This window comes from Phocoena sinus, chromosome 15 (genome assembly GCF_008692025.1).
Source record: "Phocoena sinus isolate mPhoSin1 chromosome 15, mPhoSin1.pri, whole genome shotgun sequence".
NCBI classification, from domain to species: domain Eukaryota; kingdom Metazoa; phylum Chordata; class Mammalia; order Artiodactyla; family Phocoenidae; genus Phocoena; species Phocoena sinus.
This window is the reverse complement of record NC_045777.1, coordinates 80,777,818-80,797,107: the sequence shown is the minus strand read 5'-3', so window position 1 is coordinate 80,797,107 and position 19,290 is coordinate 80,777,818. Positions and strand designations below refer to the sequence as shown.

The 19,290-nt window shown below is 48.5% G+C and overlaps 1 protein-coding gene across 2 annotated transcripts in view; it reads left to right on the top strand.

The window, feature by feature from the left end:
• The window catches only part of COL26A1 (collagen type XXVI alpha 1 chain), a 174,696-nt gene that overhangs the window by 31,075 nt on the left and 124,331 nt on the right, over positions 1-19,290 (top strand). For both annotated transcript variants that reach the window (XM_032603779.1, XM_032603778.1), the window contains exon 2: positions 13,474-13,596. In XM_032603779.1, the coding sequence (XP_032459670.1) occupies positions 13,474-13,596 (123 nt within the window). The remainder of the gene's footprint in view (positions 1-13,473; positions 13,597-19,290) is intronic.

Genomic DNA, 19,290 nt, shown 5'->3' with positions numbered 1-19,290 from the left:
CTCAGGGGAATGTTCCAGTAGTTTGCATCTCCCTGCCCAGCAGTCTGCTGTATGGCCTTTGGCCGTACCTGTTGGCATCAGTAACCATGACTGTCACTACCACTGATTTTCCTTTACAAGTCACAAACTGCTTACACATTCGTTTATTTTCGTGGATCCCAGGCTGTGTGCTATTATTCCCATTTTAGAGAGGAGGCCCCAGAGGCTCGGGTGCCATGAAGCCCGTTCAGCTAGGCAGAGCAGAACCAGGACTGGAGCCCGGCTCTCCTGACCCACCCACATCCTGGGCATTTTCCACATCCCATAGTGTGTGGGGTCACGCAGCTAGTCAGGGGCCTTGCATGAGGCAGGGGCTCCATGGACATTTGTGCAAATCGGCGAGTGATGCCCCCTTGGCCCCGCCATGCAGGGCCAGCGTCTTGGTTGGCATTCAACAGTAGGAGTCTTGAGGCACGTGCTATGCTGATGTTTATGGAAGCGAAACATTTGTATCCCAAGGATCCTAAAACTCCAAACCAAGGAGGTGGTCAAGCCAGAGCAGTCTGACGCTCACAGACCCGGATAGAGTCTCTGAAACTGTCCATCATCTAGTGGAGAAAGAAAATGCAGATACTATTGGGTAAAGAGCAAAGTCTTCCTTTGTCCCAGAAAAGATAGAGCTAGTTCAGGATCATGATTATATTTCCGTTATTAAGTACAATCAACGGAAGTGCTCAATAAACGTCACTTATCCCCGCAATGAGTCCGCAAGGTGCCGCGCATCTGTTCTGGACCTGCCAATGGTCCTCGTGTCCACTGGGGCACCAGGATGCGTTTGGTCGGTGAGTGACCTCTGCGGAAAGCGGAGCTTTCTTGTGTCCAAGATCAGGACAGGATCTAGCAGCGTCTTTCTCAAAGACACAGCCCTTCGTGGTCTTTCTTAAGTGCACCGTCTCTCAAAACCACCTGCTGACTCAGATTCTGTGAGGACGGGCCCCAGGAATATGCATGTGTAACAGGTTTCCGGGCGATGCTGAGTAAGGAAGGTGACCCTATCCACTTGAAGGAAGTTGGAAGCTAAAGCAGGAGTAAGAGTAACGTTTACTGAGCGCTTACGATGTGCCAGGTTCAGGGGTTCTCGTGAAAAGTGCTGGTCATGGGACCACTAAAGTGCTTGGCCAGAGGGCATCTCAGTGCGTGGTCCTCGTAAACGTGGGCAGGAACGCTGACCCCACGCAACGCGTTTGGCCCCATCTTCTCACAACTTGTGGCAGAATGCTCAAAACCACATGGTCTGTTCGGCCAAATCATATACTCCCTTAGCTGCCCTCCTCTGAATGGGTAATTCAACCCCTAAGTAGCTGATGTTCTGTGCAAGGCTCTTTCCAGCCTCCTCTCAGTGGGAGGAGGCCTCAGGAATTCTCAGCTGTGGAAGGTGCTAGAGGATGAATGCAGACAATAATTAAGTGGGAGGAAGCCCAGAGGCTGCCTGTGTCACAGCCGTGCTCCCCGGGGCTTGCCGGCTCTCCAGCCCGCCCCCACCCCCTACGCAAATCTGCATTCGCCCTCCAAGCCTCCGTGCACGCGGGACCCTGGAGTCTGTGCCATCGCCCTCCTTTTTTACAGAAACGTTTGGTCAGTTGCCGCGGGGCTTTCAGATCAACATCTTTACCTCTAAAAGTCAGTGACCTTAAATGTCCTTAAATTCCTCCCCAGTGTTGCCTTGAAACGGACCGTTCCAGTAAAAACGCCTGTGAGGAGATGCAGGCAAATTGACCCGCTTATCCAAACACTCCTACTGGTTTTTGTGCCCTGAAAACCCATCAGGCCTTAGTGTAACGTACACTCAGCTATCCTTACATAAACAAAACCCTAACTCCGGACAGTGGTTTACGTGGATGAGAGATGAGAGACGGAGAGCAGCGTCAGCCGTACAGACACTTACTTTGTTGGGAGACAGCACGTAGTGGTCCGTGGGTTGGCCCCGTTTGGATCCAGGTGGTAAAGCCCATTTCAGGGGGCTTCCGCCAGGCCTCGGCTGGTCCCTTCATGGTCTGTGCCCGTTTATCCCAAATGGGCTCAGCCTCTGCCCTCCCCCCTGCCACCAGAGGGACCTCCTGGAACCCCACTGACCGGGTTCCCCTCTCATTTAAAAATCTTCCGAGTCTTCCGGCGGCCTGGGTTCGATCCCTAGTCGGGGAACTAAGATCCCGCAAGCCGCGCAGCGCAGCCAAAAAACCCCAAAAATCTTCCATGCCTTACCTCCTCTTTTCCAATAGGGTGAGTCTCCATGCTCTTTGAGGGTCAATTGTGTATCTTCACCCTCCATCCGCCAAGTGGGTGTCCTGCCTCTGCTCACCGTTCCCCTCCCAGGATGGGGCGCCCACTACAAACGTGCGGGCAGCTCATTGCACCCATGGCCCACCCTCCGGAAGCAGTACCTCCCCAGCCTGAGTGGAAGTCTGCCTTCTGGTGGGTGTCGTGTTCTGACCCGACTCCGGGCCCTCTGCGGCCCCACAAGCAAGTGTTGTCTAGCTCCCCTGCACTTATCTTGGCGGGGGGGAGAGCTGGCCTCCCAGAGCTGCCTCCCGCCACCACGGCCGTCAGCTTATTTCTGCTCAGTATATCTGAACGCTCCATCGTCGACAGGCCTCCGCTGCTGGAGAGGGCAGATGTGGACCCGAGGGGTGTGGGGCCGTCCCCTCCACGTCACCAAACCTTGGGCTTCTGACCTGTCCTCCTCCCATGGACACTCACTGCTCTGCAGGCCAACCTTCCCCTCCTCCCAACCCTGGTGTCCCCTGCTCAGAGGACAGCGGTCGCAGCCCTCTCCTCCCAGTGCACTGGCTCTCAGTTTGTTCCTTTTCCCGTTGGGGCTCACGGCAGACACCAGGTGGAGTCTCCAGGAAGCAGATTCTGAGATGCGGTCCAAGTAGGAGGACGTGTATTGGGGGCGCCTCTTAAGATTGATGCCCGTGGAAGGGAGGGGCAGAAGCAGGAGTTAGAAGGAGAAGGTGAGCTTTGATGTGGACCCAGTGACAACTACCATTGACCTCCAGGGGGCCCTGCACCTACAATGGCCCTTCGAGTTGTCCTGAGGTCCATATGACTGAGCCTTTCATCTTGTGCAGGGACCAGACACTGGACAGGGCCCCAGGAAGAGCCGGCCCTTGGGCAAGGTGGTTCTGGGCAGCTGAGGTCTAAAGACCCTTCACTGAGGGGTGGCACAGCCCAGGGTCCACCATATGTGGGCCAGTGCAGAGGGGAGCGGGGATGTTCCCGATGTTATTCTGCTCTTAAGACGGCCTGAGAGTGCCTTTGCTTTCTGCATGCTGCACACACCTCTGACTCACGCCTCTGACTCACAGTGAACTTATTGTTGGCGAGAACCACTGCGCCCCATCTGGGGCCTGTCCGCTGGGTTTTGGGGCTGCAGTGCAGGACTCCACATTTGCCTGGTCATGTTTCATCTTGTTAGACTTGGCTCCTTGCTCTGGGCTGGGGAGATCTAGCTTGGATCCTGACCCCCTCCCAAGACCCAGGCCCTGCTTCTCCCAGCTCCTGGGCTTCCGCGGTTTCTCTCAGCAGCCCCGCTGCCTTCGTCATGGTCTGTGGCACGGCCCTCTCCCGGCAGCACGGCCCCAGGTGGACAGACCACCGTATGCCGAGACCCACGCACTCAGGGTGAGCTCTAAGTCAATTCGGCAGGGTAGTCAGGGGGCTAAGGGCTGGGCTCGAATCTGGGTTGTCTGTTGACTTGTTGGGTGGCCTTGGATGTGCCTCGGTTTCCTTACCTGGAAAACTGGCAGAACAGCAGTTCTGACCACCCAGGATTGTGTGAGGCTGAATGGAGGTCTGATTTAGGTAAACGCAGGGACGAGGGGGCAGGGGACAGGACCGGCTTGGAGCCCACCCTGTGAGCCCTGCTGTGGCCTGAACTGCCCTCAACAGTTGTCCCAATGGTTTCACACATGAGGTGGGGGCCGTCCCCTCTGCTTGCTGTTTTGCATGTGAGGTGGTCCCCTGAGGCACACGGCTCATAAGGGCCTGCCAGGGGATGCTGTATTTGCTGTCTAACTCTGCTGTCCTCACTGGCAAGGTGGATACAGCCTGGGGTTTGGAATTAGAAGGCTGATCTTCAAGACCTAAGATAAAAGGTATAAACTTCCAGCTACAAGATAAACGAATCTCAGGGATAAAATGTACAGTATGGGGAATATAGTCAATCATAGCGTAAAAACTTTGTATGGTGACGGATGGTAACTAGACTTATCGTGGTGATCGTTTTGTGATGTATAGAAATATCGAACCACTGTGTTGTACACCTGGAACTAACACAGTGTTGTAGGTCAGTTATACTTCAATTCAAAAAAAAAGAAAAGAACCTAAACTGACCACTTATCACTGTGTGACCTCGAGTCTCCCCTGCAGTCTGGGGTTCCTTCTTTGTAGAATTCCTACCTGAGACTTGTTGAGAAGATTAAACAAGGTCACGTATGTGTGTGAGTTGACTAGGGCAGCCATAACAAGGTACCACACAGGGGGCAGCTGAAACAACAGAAGTTAATTTCCTTAAAGTTCTGGAGGCTGGAAGTCCAAGATCAAGGTGCTGACAAGGGTGCTTTCTCCTGAGGCCTCTCAGATGGCCACCTTCTGCCTGTGTTGTTCACATTCGCATCCAAACTTCCTCTTTTTTTTTTTGCAGTACGCGGGCCTCTCACTGCCGTGGCCTCCCCTGTTGCGGAGCACAGGCTCCGGACGCGCAGGCTCAGCGGCCATGGCTCACGAGACCAGCCGCTCCGTGGTATGTGGGATCTTCCCGGACTGGGGCACGAACCCGTGTCCCCTGCATCGGCAGGCGGACTCTCAACCACTGCGCCACCAGGGAAGCCCCCAAACTTCCTCTTCTTATGACACCAGTCCTATTGGATTAGAACCCACCCTAAGGCCCTCACTTTAATGTAATTATCTCTTTAAAGACCCTATCTCCAAATACAGTCAGATTTTGAGGTAATTGGGGTTAGGGCTTCAGTGTATGGATTTGTGTGTGAGGGGGACACAACTCAGCCTATAACAGTATGTGAAACTGCTTTGCCAACCGTAAAACAGGTCTTGGGGGGGCTTCCCTGGTGGCGCAGTGGTTTAGAGTCCGTCTGCCGATGCAGGGGACACGGGTTCGTGCCCCGGTCTGGGAGGATCCCACGTGCCGCGGAGCGGCTGGGCCCGTGAGCCATGGCCGCTGAGCCTGCGCGTCCGGAGCCTGTGCTCCGCAACGGGAGGGGCCACGGCAGTGAGAGGCCCGCGTACCGCAAAAAAAAAAAAAAAAAAAGGTCTTGGGGTACTGGGCCTGACTCTGCCCACAGAAGAGGGTCTCTGTATGGTAAGGATCCTGGCAGGCCGATTCTGCTTGCACCAGAGTTGTTCTTCCTGTCGCTGGAAGGGGCTGGGAGCTGGCTCCTCTGCCTGCATCTCTCGGGGAACCAGCCCAGGCCCTGTGGGCTCTTGGTCGTGGGTGTGGCCTCAGCGTCATCTGAATTGCCTATCCACTTGGCCATGGCCTTTAGGTTGCAAACCTCATTTCTCACAGAGTTTCTTGAGCCAAGCTGGCAGGCAACCCCCCTGGAATTGGCCTCTGTAGGGGTCAGGCAGGTGTGGTCAGGTAATAGAACAGTGAGGGCCAGGTGGAGAGGGGCCTGACACAGGACACCCCCAACCTTGAGGTGGGTGGCTGCAGCCACAGGAGCAAACCCCACGGTGCCGAGCCCGAGAAGCAGTTTTTGGTAAGAGAGTGAGTGAATGTGGATGGGAAAAGGTCCCTCTGGGATGCGGGGCTTGGGGTCAGATGAGCACCCCTTTATGGGGCCTGCTGTCTTCCGGAGCCTGTGGTCATCAGGTGTGATGAGGGTTAAGATAGAGGCATGCAGAGGGCCCTGTGGAGCAGGGGGTCAGGGAGGGCTTCCAGGAGGGGACAGAGCCTGAATGGAGATGGGTAGGGTAAGAGTTGGCTGAGTGAAAGAAGGTGGGATGGCATGCCAGGGAGGACAAAGTGACAGCATAAATGGCAAGATGGAGCGTCGTGGGAGGTGACAACGGGGAGGTGGGTGGGAACCGTGGAGGATGGGGAGCTATGAAAGGGTTTCCAGAGGCCGGGTGACAGGGCCAGATTTGTGGTTTAGGGAGCGCCCTCTGGTGGCACCTCGAGGAGATTGCAGGGAAACAGGGCGGATGCTGGCCGACCAGCGAGGGCCTGGCTGTGGGAATCAGGACTGTGGGACCAGGGCTGGGATGCAGGCAGAACTTGCCTGACGTGGGGGCTGATCAGCCATGGAGAGTAAGGGAGGGAAAATGTGGGTTCTGTGGCGATTTGCCTCTGGGGGTTCTGGGTCAGGGGACCGGGAACTTACTGGTGCTGGTCACCAAGATGGAGCGAGAAGGGGTTGGATAGCGATGGTCTCCGTAGTGGATGGATTGAAATGGTGTGTCCTGAGGTGTTCCGTGGGCTATGAGGATGTGTGTCCATGCAAGTGGGGCACATATGTTGGGGTTCAAGAGGAAGCATTGAGGTGATGCCACACTGGGGTGGAGCAGAGCATGGGACAGTGACGTGGGGGCAGACTGGGTGGCCCTCTTGGGAAGGGAGATCACTGTCAAAGCCCTCTGGCTTGGTTCAGGCTCAGAGTCCTGGGGGTGGAGGGGAAGGTGAGATCAGGTCCCAAAGCAAAGCTCAGATAGGACTGGGGCTCATGGGCCAGTGCGGGAGGGGGTCCCAGGGTTAAGGGGAGAAGGGCTGATGTGGTGGCATCCCCCGGGTGAAATAGATGGGTTGGTTAGTTATGTTCAGAGGTGGGCATGGGCTGGCGGTGTCCTGAAGACCCCTCCATTCCATCATGACATGATTTCCTGAAAGCACTTAGCACTTGTTTTCCCCAAGGACTCTAAATTAAGGATTTCACGGCTTGGCCAAGCCACAGAGCCAGACATAGCGTGGCAAAAGCTGCTGCAGGAGCAGCCCCCGGGCCTGGTGGAGCAGGGCCAAGTTAGCTTCTCTTCCCCATCAGGGAGCGGGGCCTCCCCTCATAAGACAGACCCGGAGGGGAGCAGATCTGTCCCTAAGGCTGGGAGTGAGTTTCCCATCCTGGACCCTCCACGAGAGCTCAGCTGAGGAGGGTTGGGGGGGAGATGATGAAGGGAGGTCGCTGAGATGATGCCCCCAAATAAAGCCAGTCCTGCCCCATCCTGATGAAGGCTGCTGAGGCCACCCTTACTTCTTAGGCAGTTTGAAGACCAGCCCTGCCACTCCCAAAATCTCTGCCCTTGGGTCAGTCCTTCCAGTAGGGTCACAGAAGGGATGTACTTCTCCTGCCAAGCCTGTCTCTGGACGGAGTCATCCTGTAGCCCTTACAGCCTTGTTCACCCATCATTGTGCACCCACCACGGTCAGGGGTGGGGGTGGTGGTGGGCGGTGGTGTGATGCCACCCACAAAACAGGAGACATAGATATGATACTCAGGAGACAGGGATCCTAAGGGGGACCGTATATGGGAGCAGAGTGCCTGACACCGAGATTCCCTGGAACTGCGGGTGCCTGGAGATGAATGGGGTTTAGAATTCCATCTGAAAATGCCCGGAGCCCTCTTTGCTTGTCTCTGCCTGCCTTCTTCGTTGTTTTTGGCCAGGTTTTAATTTTGGGAAACCATTTACAGCCCATTAAAAGATCAAATGTCTGGAGATGATGAATCAAGGCATTTGAAAATGTTTTCCAGTTCATAGCTCATTTCCCTATAGAAAGCTCTGACCCAGAGGTGGCTGGACTCTGTCTGTTCCACATCGCCAGGGGCAGATCTCAGGGTGGAGCATTGTCCTTGGATTGGACAGCAGTTCATCCCGAAGAGACTCATGCTGAATGCCCGAGGTGGTACTGATGCTCCCTGGTAGAGATGGAGGAGGGGTCCAGGCCCAGTTTCCCTGAGTAACTAGCAGAGGCAGTGGTTTGTATTGTACAGGTGGGACCCTACTGGCCGCCTGGGCAGGAAGGCTGGATTCCCTTCCCAGCTTGGCCTCTGATTTGAGCCATGGGCAGTGAGGTTTCATCTCTCAGTACTTCTTTTCCCATCTGCAAAATAGGAAGGGCAGTCCTTACACTTGTATGAACGTTGTGGGGTTTCAGTAGCCAGGTAATCAATCTTGACCCCTGGGGGTATGTAGTGCCACATGGATCTGCTCACTTAGTCCTCACAATAACCTTGAGAGGTAGAATTTTTTTATTTAACTGAGGCTCAGAGAGGGAACATCACTTTGCTCAAGTCACACAGCAGACTGGTGGCAGAACCAGGTCTCCTGATGCCTTTGGGGAGAGGGATCAACTTTTGATTACTTTTTCATGTTCTCTCTTGGTATTTTTGACTGTGCCAATATATTCTCCCAGAAAATTGTCCAATTGTCAACATTTTGAAAAATGTTGATGTAAGATCAGACATAATATTTATTTACAATTTCTAATCTCTATGGGGATTTTTTTCTTGTTCTTAATGTCTCCTTATGTCTTTTGTTTGTTTCTCATTAAAAATTGTCTAGGTTTTGTCTGTTTGATTTTCTTTAGACCTGTGTTTGATTTTGTTGATTCACTTTTGAAAGTAATCTATTTCATTAATTTCTTTTTAAAAAAATTTTATTTATTTTTGGCTACATTGGGTCTTCGTTGCTGCACGCAGGCTTTCTCTAGTTGTGGCGAGCGGGGGCTACTCTTGGTTGCAGTGCGTGGGCTTCTCATTGTGGTGGCTTCTCTTGTTGCGGAGCATGGGCCCTAGGTGCGTGGGCTTCAGTAGTTGCAGCACATGGGCTCAGTAGTTGTGGCTTGAGGGCTGTAGAGCACAGGCTCAGTAGTTGTGGTGCACGGGCTTAGTTACTCCACGGCATGTGGGATCTTCCCCGACCAGGGTGCGAACCCGTGTCCCCTGTGCTTGGGGGTGGATTCTAAACCACTGCACCACCAGGGCAGCCCTATTTCAATAATTTCTGCTTCCATCTTTGTTAATTCCTTTCTTCTCCTTTCTAATTTCATTGTCTTCTAATTATTGTGTTTTCTGTTGCTACTTTCTTGCTTTTCTAGCATTCTGTTGGGTTAATCAAATCTTCTTTGTTTTACTTCTTTCTTTCATGGTTTGTCAGTTTTATGTGCTCTTCCTACACTTTCTAGTATTTATCTTAAAATTTAAAAATTTTTAAAAATTTAATTGTATATTTATCTACTGCACCTAAAGTTGCACAGTTTCTATATCTTTTCCTCAAACAAGACAAAAATCTCAGCAAATATTAGTTCCTTCTGTCCCCTCTTTGCCATTGTCCATATTCAGATCACCTTGGATTTTAGATCTAGGCTGTTTTTAAATCTTATTATTGTTTCTTTGTTTGTAACTGCTCCTCACGTTTAATATATTCCTCCTATGCTCTCCTATGTCCGTTAGTTTGTTGGAATACATCCTCTAGTAATTCTTTCAGAAAAGGTGACTGATAAACTTTCTGAGTTCTTATGCATCTGAAAATGTCTTTATTTTGCCTTCACCTTTGAAGAAGAGTTTGTTCAGGTATAGAATTCTAAATATTTCTAAATATTTCCCTTCAAAACTTTGAAGCAGTTGTGTCACTATATTCCCAATTCTGATATTGCTCATAAGAAATCTAATTTCAGTTTATTGTAGGTGATTTGTTTTTTCTTTTCTTTCTTCAGTGTTTAGTATTTTCTCTTCATTCTGAGTGTTCTGAAATTTCACCGCAATATGTCTGTCTTTGTTCACCTTGCTTAGCACTCAGTGGGCCCTTTTGAATTAAGAATTCATGTCTTTTACAAATATCATAGGATATCACTTATGTGTGGAATCTAAAGACATGATACAAATGAACTTATTTACAAAACAGAAATAGACTGACAGACATAGAAAACAAACTTATGGTTGCCAGAGGGGAAAGGTGGGGGGAGGGATAAATTAGGAATCTGAGATTAATAGATACACACTACAGTATATAAAATAGATAAACAACAAGGACCTACTGTATAGCACAGGGAACTATACTCAGTATCTTGTAATAACCTATAATGGAAAAGGATCTGAAAAAGAATATGTATATATAACTGAATCACTTTGCTATATACCTGAAACATTGTAAATCAACTATATCTCAATTAAAAAATAAACATTATTCACACACACACAAAAGAATTCATGTCTTTCTTCAGCTCTGGAAAATATTCTTTATTATCGCTTTAAGTCTATACTTCCCTGTGCTCTCTCTGATCTCCCCTTCCAGGGCTACTAATAGATGTATGCTGGAATTTGGTCTGTCCTCCAGGTACCTCACCTTTTCTCACACATTTTTCATCTCTATGTCCCTTTGCAGTATATCCTTGGAAAGTTCACGGCTCAGATTTCCAGCTCATCAGCTCATTCCTTAGCTTTGTCTGTTCTGTGTTTTCAGCCCATCTGTCGAGCCTTTTTATTTTCACAGTCATACATTTCATTTCTAACATATCTAATTTTTTGATTTCATAATATTTCTTATGAGTGAAAAATTCTATCTCTTTAAGGACTTTAATTGTGCTTGAAAAAACTGTCTCCATTATTTGCTTCATTAATTGTTTTTTCTTGAAGTGTGATTTATTATCTGTTGAGTCAGTGCCTTTCTTTCAGGGTGTTGGCCTTTTTTCTTAAATAATTTGCAATTGTTGGCATTTGGGGTTTTCCATTAGCTTGTCTCTGTTTCTCTGTTCACTGCTGCTTTGCCTCTTGGAGGGTTGATGGTATAGGATAAAGAATGTGCAACAATTCAGTTGTCTGACCTTGAGAGGGTCCCTGTTTCTTCTGGAGGTCATCAGCCTTTGAGGCACCCATTCTGACCACACCTGCCACAAAACAAGTGAGTTCAATGCCTGATTCTTGACACCAGCAGGGATAGGGATCCTGGTCCTACCTGTCTGGCTCCTTCTACCATGGTCCTTTGACAGTCACCTCTGCTGCTCCTATGTTGCACCCACCTTGAGCCCCAATCTTCCCTGTGTGTTTTGGACTGTACTTCCTCCTTCAGTTTATTCCCATATGCTTTTCAGTCTCTCAAGGATTCCTCAAAATATCTGGCCCACTGCTTTTTGTTTTCCAATGCTGTTAGGGACTTATTTTTTACTTTATTTGTATTTTCTGCTTATTGAGCTCCGATTGAAAAATTTAAGAAATGTTTATTCAAGTTGTACAACTTGATTTTTTTGGTTTAAAACATGATGATTTAATTGCATATACATTGTGAAATGATTACCATGGATTATTAACACATCTGTCATCTCACATAGCTACCTTTTTTATGTGTGTGGTAAGAACACTTAAGATCTATTCTCTTAGCAAATTTCAAGTACACAATATGGTATTTTGAATTATAATCACCATGTGGAGATCTAATCTGTACATTCGATCCCCAGAACTTATTCATATTATAACTGGAAGTTTGTATCCTTTGACCAACGTCTCCCCATCTCTCCCATTCCCCCTCCCCTGGCAACCACTATTCTACTCTCTGGTTCTATGAGTTTGACATTTTCAGACTCCACTTGTAAGTGAGATCATACAGATTTGTCTTTCTCTGTCTGACCTACTCACTGAGCATAATGTCCTCTAGGTTCATCCATGCTGTCACAACTGGTAGGATTACGTTCTTTTTTGTGGTCGAATAATTGTATTCCATTGTACATATACATTACATTTTCTTTATCCATTTATCTGTAGATGGACACTTAGGTTGTTTCCATCTTGGCTGTTGTGAATAGTGCTGCATTGAACGTGGAGGTGCAGATATCTCTTTGGGATACTGATTTTGTTTCCTTTGGATAGATACCCAGAATTGAGATTCCTGGATCATATGGTAGTTCTATTTTTAATTTTTTGAGGAACCTACCATAATGAATGCACCAATTTACATTCCTACCAACACTGTACCAGGGTTCCCTTTTCTCCACACCTTCAACCACTCTTTTTTTTTTTTTTTTTTTTTTTTTTTTTTTTTTTGCGGTACGCGGGCCTCTCACTGTTGTGGCCTCTCCCGTTGCGGGGCATAGGCTCCGGACGCGCAGGCTCAGCGGCCATGGCTCACGGGCCCAGCCGCTCCGCGGCATGTGGGATCCTCCCGGACCGGGGCACGAACCCGTGTCCCCTGCATCGGCAGGCGGACTCTCAACCACTGCGCCACCAGGGAAGCCCCCTTCAACCACTCTTGTTGTCTCATGTCTTTTTGATAATTGCCATCCTAACAAGTGTGAGGTGATATCTTATTTTGATTTGCATTTCCCTGATGATTAGTGATGTTGAGCACCTTTTCATATACCTGTCAGCCATTTATATGTATTCTTTGGAAAAATGTCTATTCAGATTTTTTGGCCATTTTTATTGGATTATTATTACTATTTTTTTTGCTATTGAGTTTTATGAGTTCCTTATATATTTTGGATATCAATCCTTATCAGATAAATAGTTTGCAAAAATCCTAAAGCTCCCACAAAGGCATTTTTGTTCAAGAATGGCTGCCAAATTACCGTTACTGAAGGGTATTGAGTAAGGGACCTCCTCTCCCACCATCTTGCCGATGTCACAGTGGGGACTTATTTTTAGATTTTCAATATCTAGGATCTGGAGATGGGAGGGGGAGGTGTCTGCCATCTTGATCCAATCACCATATTGTTTGCACATGTCCCCTCTTCCCCGCTGCAGGCCCCAGCTCAGGCCTCCTCAGCTCTTACACACTGCACCAGAGGGGCTTTTCTAAAATCAGACCCATCTGAGTCATTCCCCACCGCGCCCACCCCCCAGTCCTTCAGTGGCTCTCCACCAATGTCATAAGACCCACCTCTGGCAGGTTCCCCGCCTCTTCCTTTCTCCTGGCTACTCCCTTTCCTCCAGCCTCAGGCCACGCCTAGTTGCACGCTGGTCCCTGGGCAGCTGCAGTCCGTCTCGCCAACATGCCCTTGCTCGCCCTGCTCTCTCCTCTGTGAACTGTCCCCGCTCATTGCCCCCACACTTTGGGTCTGCTGACTCTGACCTTTCAGTTCTCAGCTGATTGGCCTTTCTTAGGACCTGGGTTGGGGGCCCTGCTGGGTTCCCATGGTTCCCTGTGCTCATCCTGTGGTTGTTCCTATGAGCCAGTGTTCCCGTGTGTTCTCTTCATCTCGCCGACCGTCTTCCCCTCCAGAGTGGGATTTCCTGACAGGGGGACAGCCTTTATCACTGATTTCGCACGGAGTGTTTGAAGACTGAAATGATGCTGGGGCTTCATGGCTAGGGGGTGTGGGTACTCTCCCTTCCCCTTAGACCGGTACGCAGGGTCTCAGTGGGCCCCTTACCCAGGAGCACCGTCCCTCCGGCCTGTGGAGGGGCCCCTCCTTGGCCCGCACGGCCTTTTGATCCACAGTCGGCACCTCAGGAACAGGCAGGACTGACCTCACTGTTGCTCTCCCCACAGGCACTGGTGCCATCACACGGTGACACGGACGGTGTCCTGCCAGGTGCAGAACGGCTCAGAGACAGTGGTCCAGCGCGTGTACCAGAGCTGCCGGTGGCCCGGGCCCTGCGCCAACCTCGTGAGGTAAAGGCCGCGGGGCTGACCAGCTCTGCCTTGCCTGTCTGTTCCCTTGGATGAATCCAACCCTCTCACAGCTGCTGGGATAGGGGGGTTGACTCTCGGAAACAGAGTCAGACACGCATTTATGGAGCACCTTTTGTGTACGGGGCATGGGGGGTGTGCGTGCGCAAAGATGAAAGGGACATGCTCCCCACACGGAAGAGTCCTCACAATCCAGTGGGTATTTGATGAGCAGAAGGGCCAGGTGAGGCCCCCTCACACACCTCCCCACAAGCCCCGCCTCTCAAGCCCCGCCCCCTCATAGGCCCGCCCCCACAGCCACGCCCCCCTCAAGCCCGGCCCTTTTCACAGTCTTGCTCCTCTCCCCAGTGCCTTCCGCTCCCAGCCCTCAGCAGCTCCTCGGCATTCACAGGGAGAGCTCTGAATGAATGACCAGACTTTCTGGGTCTCTGAGACCCCACCTTGCAGTGCCTCGTTGTCTTCTCCCCCTCCAGGTCCTGCTCCCGCTCCAGGGACTGGCTTCCCTTACACCCTCACCCCCACACCTCTCCAGCCCTGCGTTTCTGCCTCAAAGACCCTTCCTCATCTCTGCCTGGGACCACCCTCCTCAAACTCCAAATCCCTTTCCCTTCTATGTTAAGAGAGCACTTTGTGCCCTCCACTGAAAGGACTTACTGCATGAGGTCTGTATTAGGCAAGGTTCTCCAGAGAAACAGAACCAATAGAATAAGTGTGTGTGTGTGTGTGTGTGTGTGTGTGTGTGTGTGTGTTGGATAGATATATAGGAGATGGAGAGATTTTTAAGGAATTGGCTCATGTGGTGGTAGAGGTTGGCGCATCCAAAAGCTGCAGGATGGGCTAATGGGCCAGAGACCCAGAGAAGAACTGATGTTTCAGAAGGCAATCAGATGACAGAATTTACTCTTCCTCAGAGGAAGTCAGTCTTTTTCTGAAAGCCTTCACCTGATTGGATGAGGCCCACCACATTATGGAGGGTCATCTGCTTTACTCAAAGTTTACCACCTTGATGTTAATCTCATCTAAAGAAATACTTTCATGGCAACATCCATTGGCATTTGACCAAATATCTGGGTACTGTCACTCAACCAAGTTGACACATAAAATTAACCATCAGAGGGTCATCATGAGTTGGATATGTTTTCATCACCAGAGATGGAGAATGAGCCCATGCATGAGTCAGGGCCTGTGCCCACACAGTGCTGTCCCCTATAGGGCTCACCATGGAGCTGACACCAGAATCAGCCTGCAGCATGAATTAGTGGGACCCACAAATGTGGCAGAGAATCTGATCCTGGGCCAGAATTATTATTGTTTGTTTTTATTATGAAGATAGTGATACATACTCACTGCAGAAAAAGTTCAAACATTCGGTAATAACTGAATAAGGTAAAAAATGAGCATTCTTTCCTCTCCCAATGCCACCTCCATAATCCCATTATTAATATGTCATTCCAGACTTTTTTCTCCACTTATATGTATATATGTAAATGTATTTTCTTTTTTTTTTAATTTATGTTTTATTGAAGTATAGTTGAATTACAATGTTGTGTTAATTTCTGCTGTATAGCAAAGTGACTCAGTTATACATATATATACATTCTTTTCATGTTCTTTTCCATTATGGTTTATCACAGGATATTGAATATAGTTCCCTGTGCTATACAGTAGGACCTTGTTGTTTATCCATTCTATATATACCAGTTTGTATCTGCTAATCCCAAGCTCCCAATCCCCTCCCCACCACCCTTAGCAACCACCAGTCTCTTCTCTATGTCCCTGATTATAAATGTATTTTCTTAAACAAATACTAAATGATGTTATTTTGTTCTACAACTTGCTTTTCCCCCAGAAAAATATTTTGAAATATATTCCCATAGAGCCACCTCATTTTTAACAGCTGTGTAGTATTCCACTGTAGAAAAGCATCATCATTTATTTCCCATGTCCTCAATTGATGGATATTTAAGTGGTTTCCTAGTTTAGCCATTCCAGACCATGCTTCAATTGCATCATTATATATATTTTAATACTTTTACAAGTGTTTTTAAAAAAATATTTATTTATTTGGTTGCACTGGTTCTTAGTTGCGGCAGACAGGCTCCTTAGTTGCAGCTTGTGGGCTCCTCAGTTGCGGCATGCATGTGGGATCTAGTTCCCTGACCAGGGATTGAACCTGGACCCCCTGCATTGGGAGCGTGGAGTCTTAACCACTGGACCACCAAGGAAGTCCCTACAAGTTTGTTTTTTTTTTCAAACTTTTTTTGGGGAACAATTTTAGATTTACGTAAGTGTTGCAAAAAATAGTAAACAGAGTTTCTGCATAACTTTTCCTTTCACCCAACTTCCCTGTCTTAGTCCGTTTGGGCTGCTATATCAAACCACTGTAGACTGGGTGGCTTAAACAACAAACACTTATTTCTCACAGTTCTGGAGGCTGAGAAGTCCAAGATGAAGGTGCTGGCAGATTCATTGTCTGGAGAGAGCTCTTTTCTTGGTTCACAGACAGCCCTCTTCTCAATGTATCTTCACATGGCAGAGGAGATGAGGGAGTTCCCTGGGGTCTCTTTTATAAGGGCACTAATCCCATTCATGAGGGCTCCACCCTCATGAGCTAATCACCTCCCAAAGTCCCCACCTCCAAATATCATTACACTGGGGATTAGGTTTTAACATATGAATTTAGTGGGGTGACACAAATATTGAGTCTATAGCATACCCCTAAGATTAATATCTTCTGGGGCTTCCCTGGCAGTCCAGTGGTTGGGGCTTCACCTTCCAATGCAGGGGGTGCGGGTTCGATCCCCGGTTGGGGAGCTATGATCCCACATGCCTTGCAGCCAAAAAAACCAGAACATAAAACAGAAGCAATATTGTAACAAATTCAATAAAGACTTTAAAAATGGTCCACATAAAAAAGAATCTTAAAAAAAGATTAATATCTTCTATAACCATAGTACAATTATCCAAGCCAAGAAATTAACAACAATGCAATACTATAAACTAAGACCTTATTCAAATTTTACCAACTGTCCCACTAATATCATTTTTCTGTTATTTTTTCCCCCGTTTTTCATTTAAGTTGTCATATCTCCTTAGTCTCCTCTAATCTGGGGTCATTTCTTAGTCTTACTTTGTCTTTCATGACCTTAACACTTGTGAAAGTACTGGCCAGTTATTTGATGGAGGTTATGCATTTTTGGCAAGGAGACTGTAAAAGCCATGTTGTACCTTTCTCAGGGCATCATATTAAGAGGTACATCAATCAATACTGGTAATGTTAACTTTGATCACTTAATTAAGGTGGTGTCTGCCAGGTTTCTCCACTGTTGTGTAATTATTTCTCCCTTTTTCGTTTATAAGTATCTTGTGGGGAGATATCTGAGTCTAGACAAACGTCCTGTTCCTCATCCTATTTTCACCCAGTAATTTTAGCATCCACTGGTGATTCTTGCTTGCCATAATTATTATTATGGTGTTGGCCAAATAGTGATTTTCTATTTTCATCATTTTTTAGTAGTAGAGGTTCTTAACTTGGGGTCCGCATGGTACACAAGTGTTTTTATATACTCATTCTGCAGGAGGAATGGCTAAGTAAATGGATACGTCCATTAAAAATTGAAGGCAAAGGACTGCTTTTATTTTATTTTATTTTAAATTTATTTATTTATTTATATTTTATTTTTGGCTGTGTTGGGTCTTTGTTGCTACGTGCGGGCTTTCTCTAGTTGTGGCGAGTGGTGGCTACTCTTCCTTGCAGTGTGCGGGCCTCTCATTGCAGTGGCTTCTCTTGTTGCAGAGCACGGGCTCTAGGCGCGTGGGCTCAGTAGTTGTGGCGCACAGAGTTAGTTGCTCCGCAGCATGTGGGATCTTCCCGGACCAGGGATCGAACCCGTGTCCCCTGTATTGGCAGGCGGATTGTTAATCACTGTGCCATCAGGGAAGTCCCTAAAGGACTGCTTTTAAATGCTGTGCTAGAGGGATGGCCAATGGATCCATAATGAAGAAAAGATGCTGACCCCCTTTCCTTTTCAGCAGAGGGCACAGAGACACCCCCCCCCTTTCCCTCCCTCCCTCATCTCCCAGGAGCCGAGTTCCAAGAACCTCCTGCCTTTCTCATCATCAGGGAGCATCAGATGACCAGGTCACCACCTCCTGATCCTGGGAGCATCTTCTGAGAAGAAGGGTCTTTGGAGTCTGGTCTATAAGTGGACCTGACAGTGTGGATCCTGCTCAGTGTTGGAGTGGCTGCCCTGCCCTTCAAACAGCGAAACTGCTGATTGGTCCCAGAATTCAGGCCACTGAGAAGCAAGGCTATGCCTGTCTCACAGTTCCGACCCCACCAGTCTCGCTTTTTGCAAGTGGGGAGCCAAGCTTGGAAGTGGCTCTTTACAAGACATGGGATTTGACTTCAGCAAACTCATATTGTCTTTGGAGTTGAGGCACACGAAGAGTTTATGCCTCGACTTTAGCCACAGTCCCGTGTGTTGGGTGCACCCCACGGTCAGCTCCCAAGGTGGAAGCAAAAAAGAGCACGTACGCATGTGCGCGCACACACACGTGCAATTGTATTGTATTTGGGTTTAGAGAATGAACTGTCAGGATTCCCTTTACTGAAAAACCTTGGAAGGAAGGGAACAGTTGGCTGGCTTTCTTAATGTCAAAATTACAGCTTGAGGTTTTTATATTTTCTAAATACAATAGGCACCTTTAAGAAAAGCCAAACGAGCTAAGTACTGAATTACTGACCTCAACTGAAAAAATGTTAAATGATCATTAATTTTCACAACTGCTCTTTGCTTTATGACTTAAGAAATTACAGGAATAATGTTTCAGAAGCATCAGGGTCTTGTCTTTGGGGTGGGTGTTTACAGGCCTTTCAGGGAGGCCTCTCCCTCTCCTTGGCATCAGGAACTGAGAACAGAATGTTCAATCAGAGCAGACGTGCATTTGTCACGAGCCTTCCCTCTGCCTTCAAAACTTAGCCAGCAGGAACTTTGTTAAGGAAAATTTAATTCCCATTCTTTCAAGGAATTCTGTATTTCTGATGTAATTGTCATTTCTACTTCTGTTATTGTTATTTGTTAAGGAAGGAGGGGTTACCCCACTTTTCTTCCTCACCAGTAACACATATCTGAGTTAGAACTGGGGTGTACCCCCTTTGTGGTCTCTGGCTGCTGGCTGGGCAGGAGGGTGGTAGGTTGCTCCCTGGTGACCTGGGGTATCACATGCATCCTGCTTTCAGGTCCCAGTTCCGCTGGTTTCACATACGATGCATTGTTTTTGTAGCAGCCACCTCACTTGTGTCCCCACGTCCCTCCTGTCCCCCTCCAGTTCCTTCTGGCCGATCATGGCACAACCCTACTCCAAATCTTCCAGAAGCTTCCATCTCACCTAAAAGTCCACACCTCTCTCTGCGGCCAACCAAGGTCTCATGTGACCTGGACCCTGTTCTCTTCCTGACCCCGTGGCCTTTCATGGGCTGCCTCGCTCCTTGGGCTCCGGTCACACGGACCTTGCTGGCCTGGAGGCTGCATCCCTCCTCGGAGCTTCACATTTGCTTGTCCTTTTGCCTCGAATGCTTTCACCCCGAGAAACTGGAAAAGCTGGATCTCCTTACGTGATTCAGTTCTCTGCTCCAGGGTCTGTCTTACCTCAGACCCCATAATTCTCCAGCCT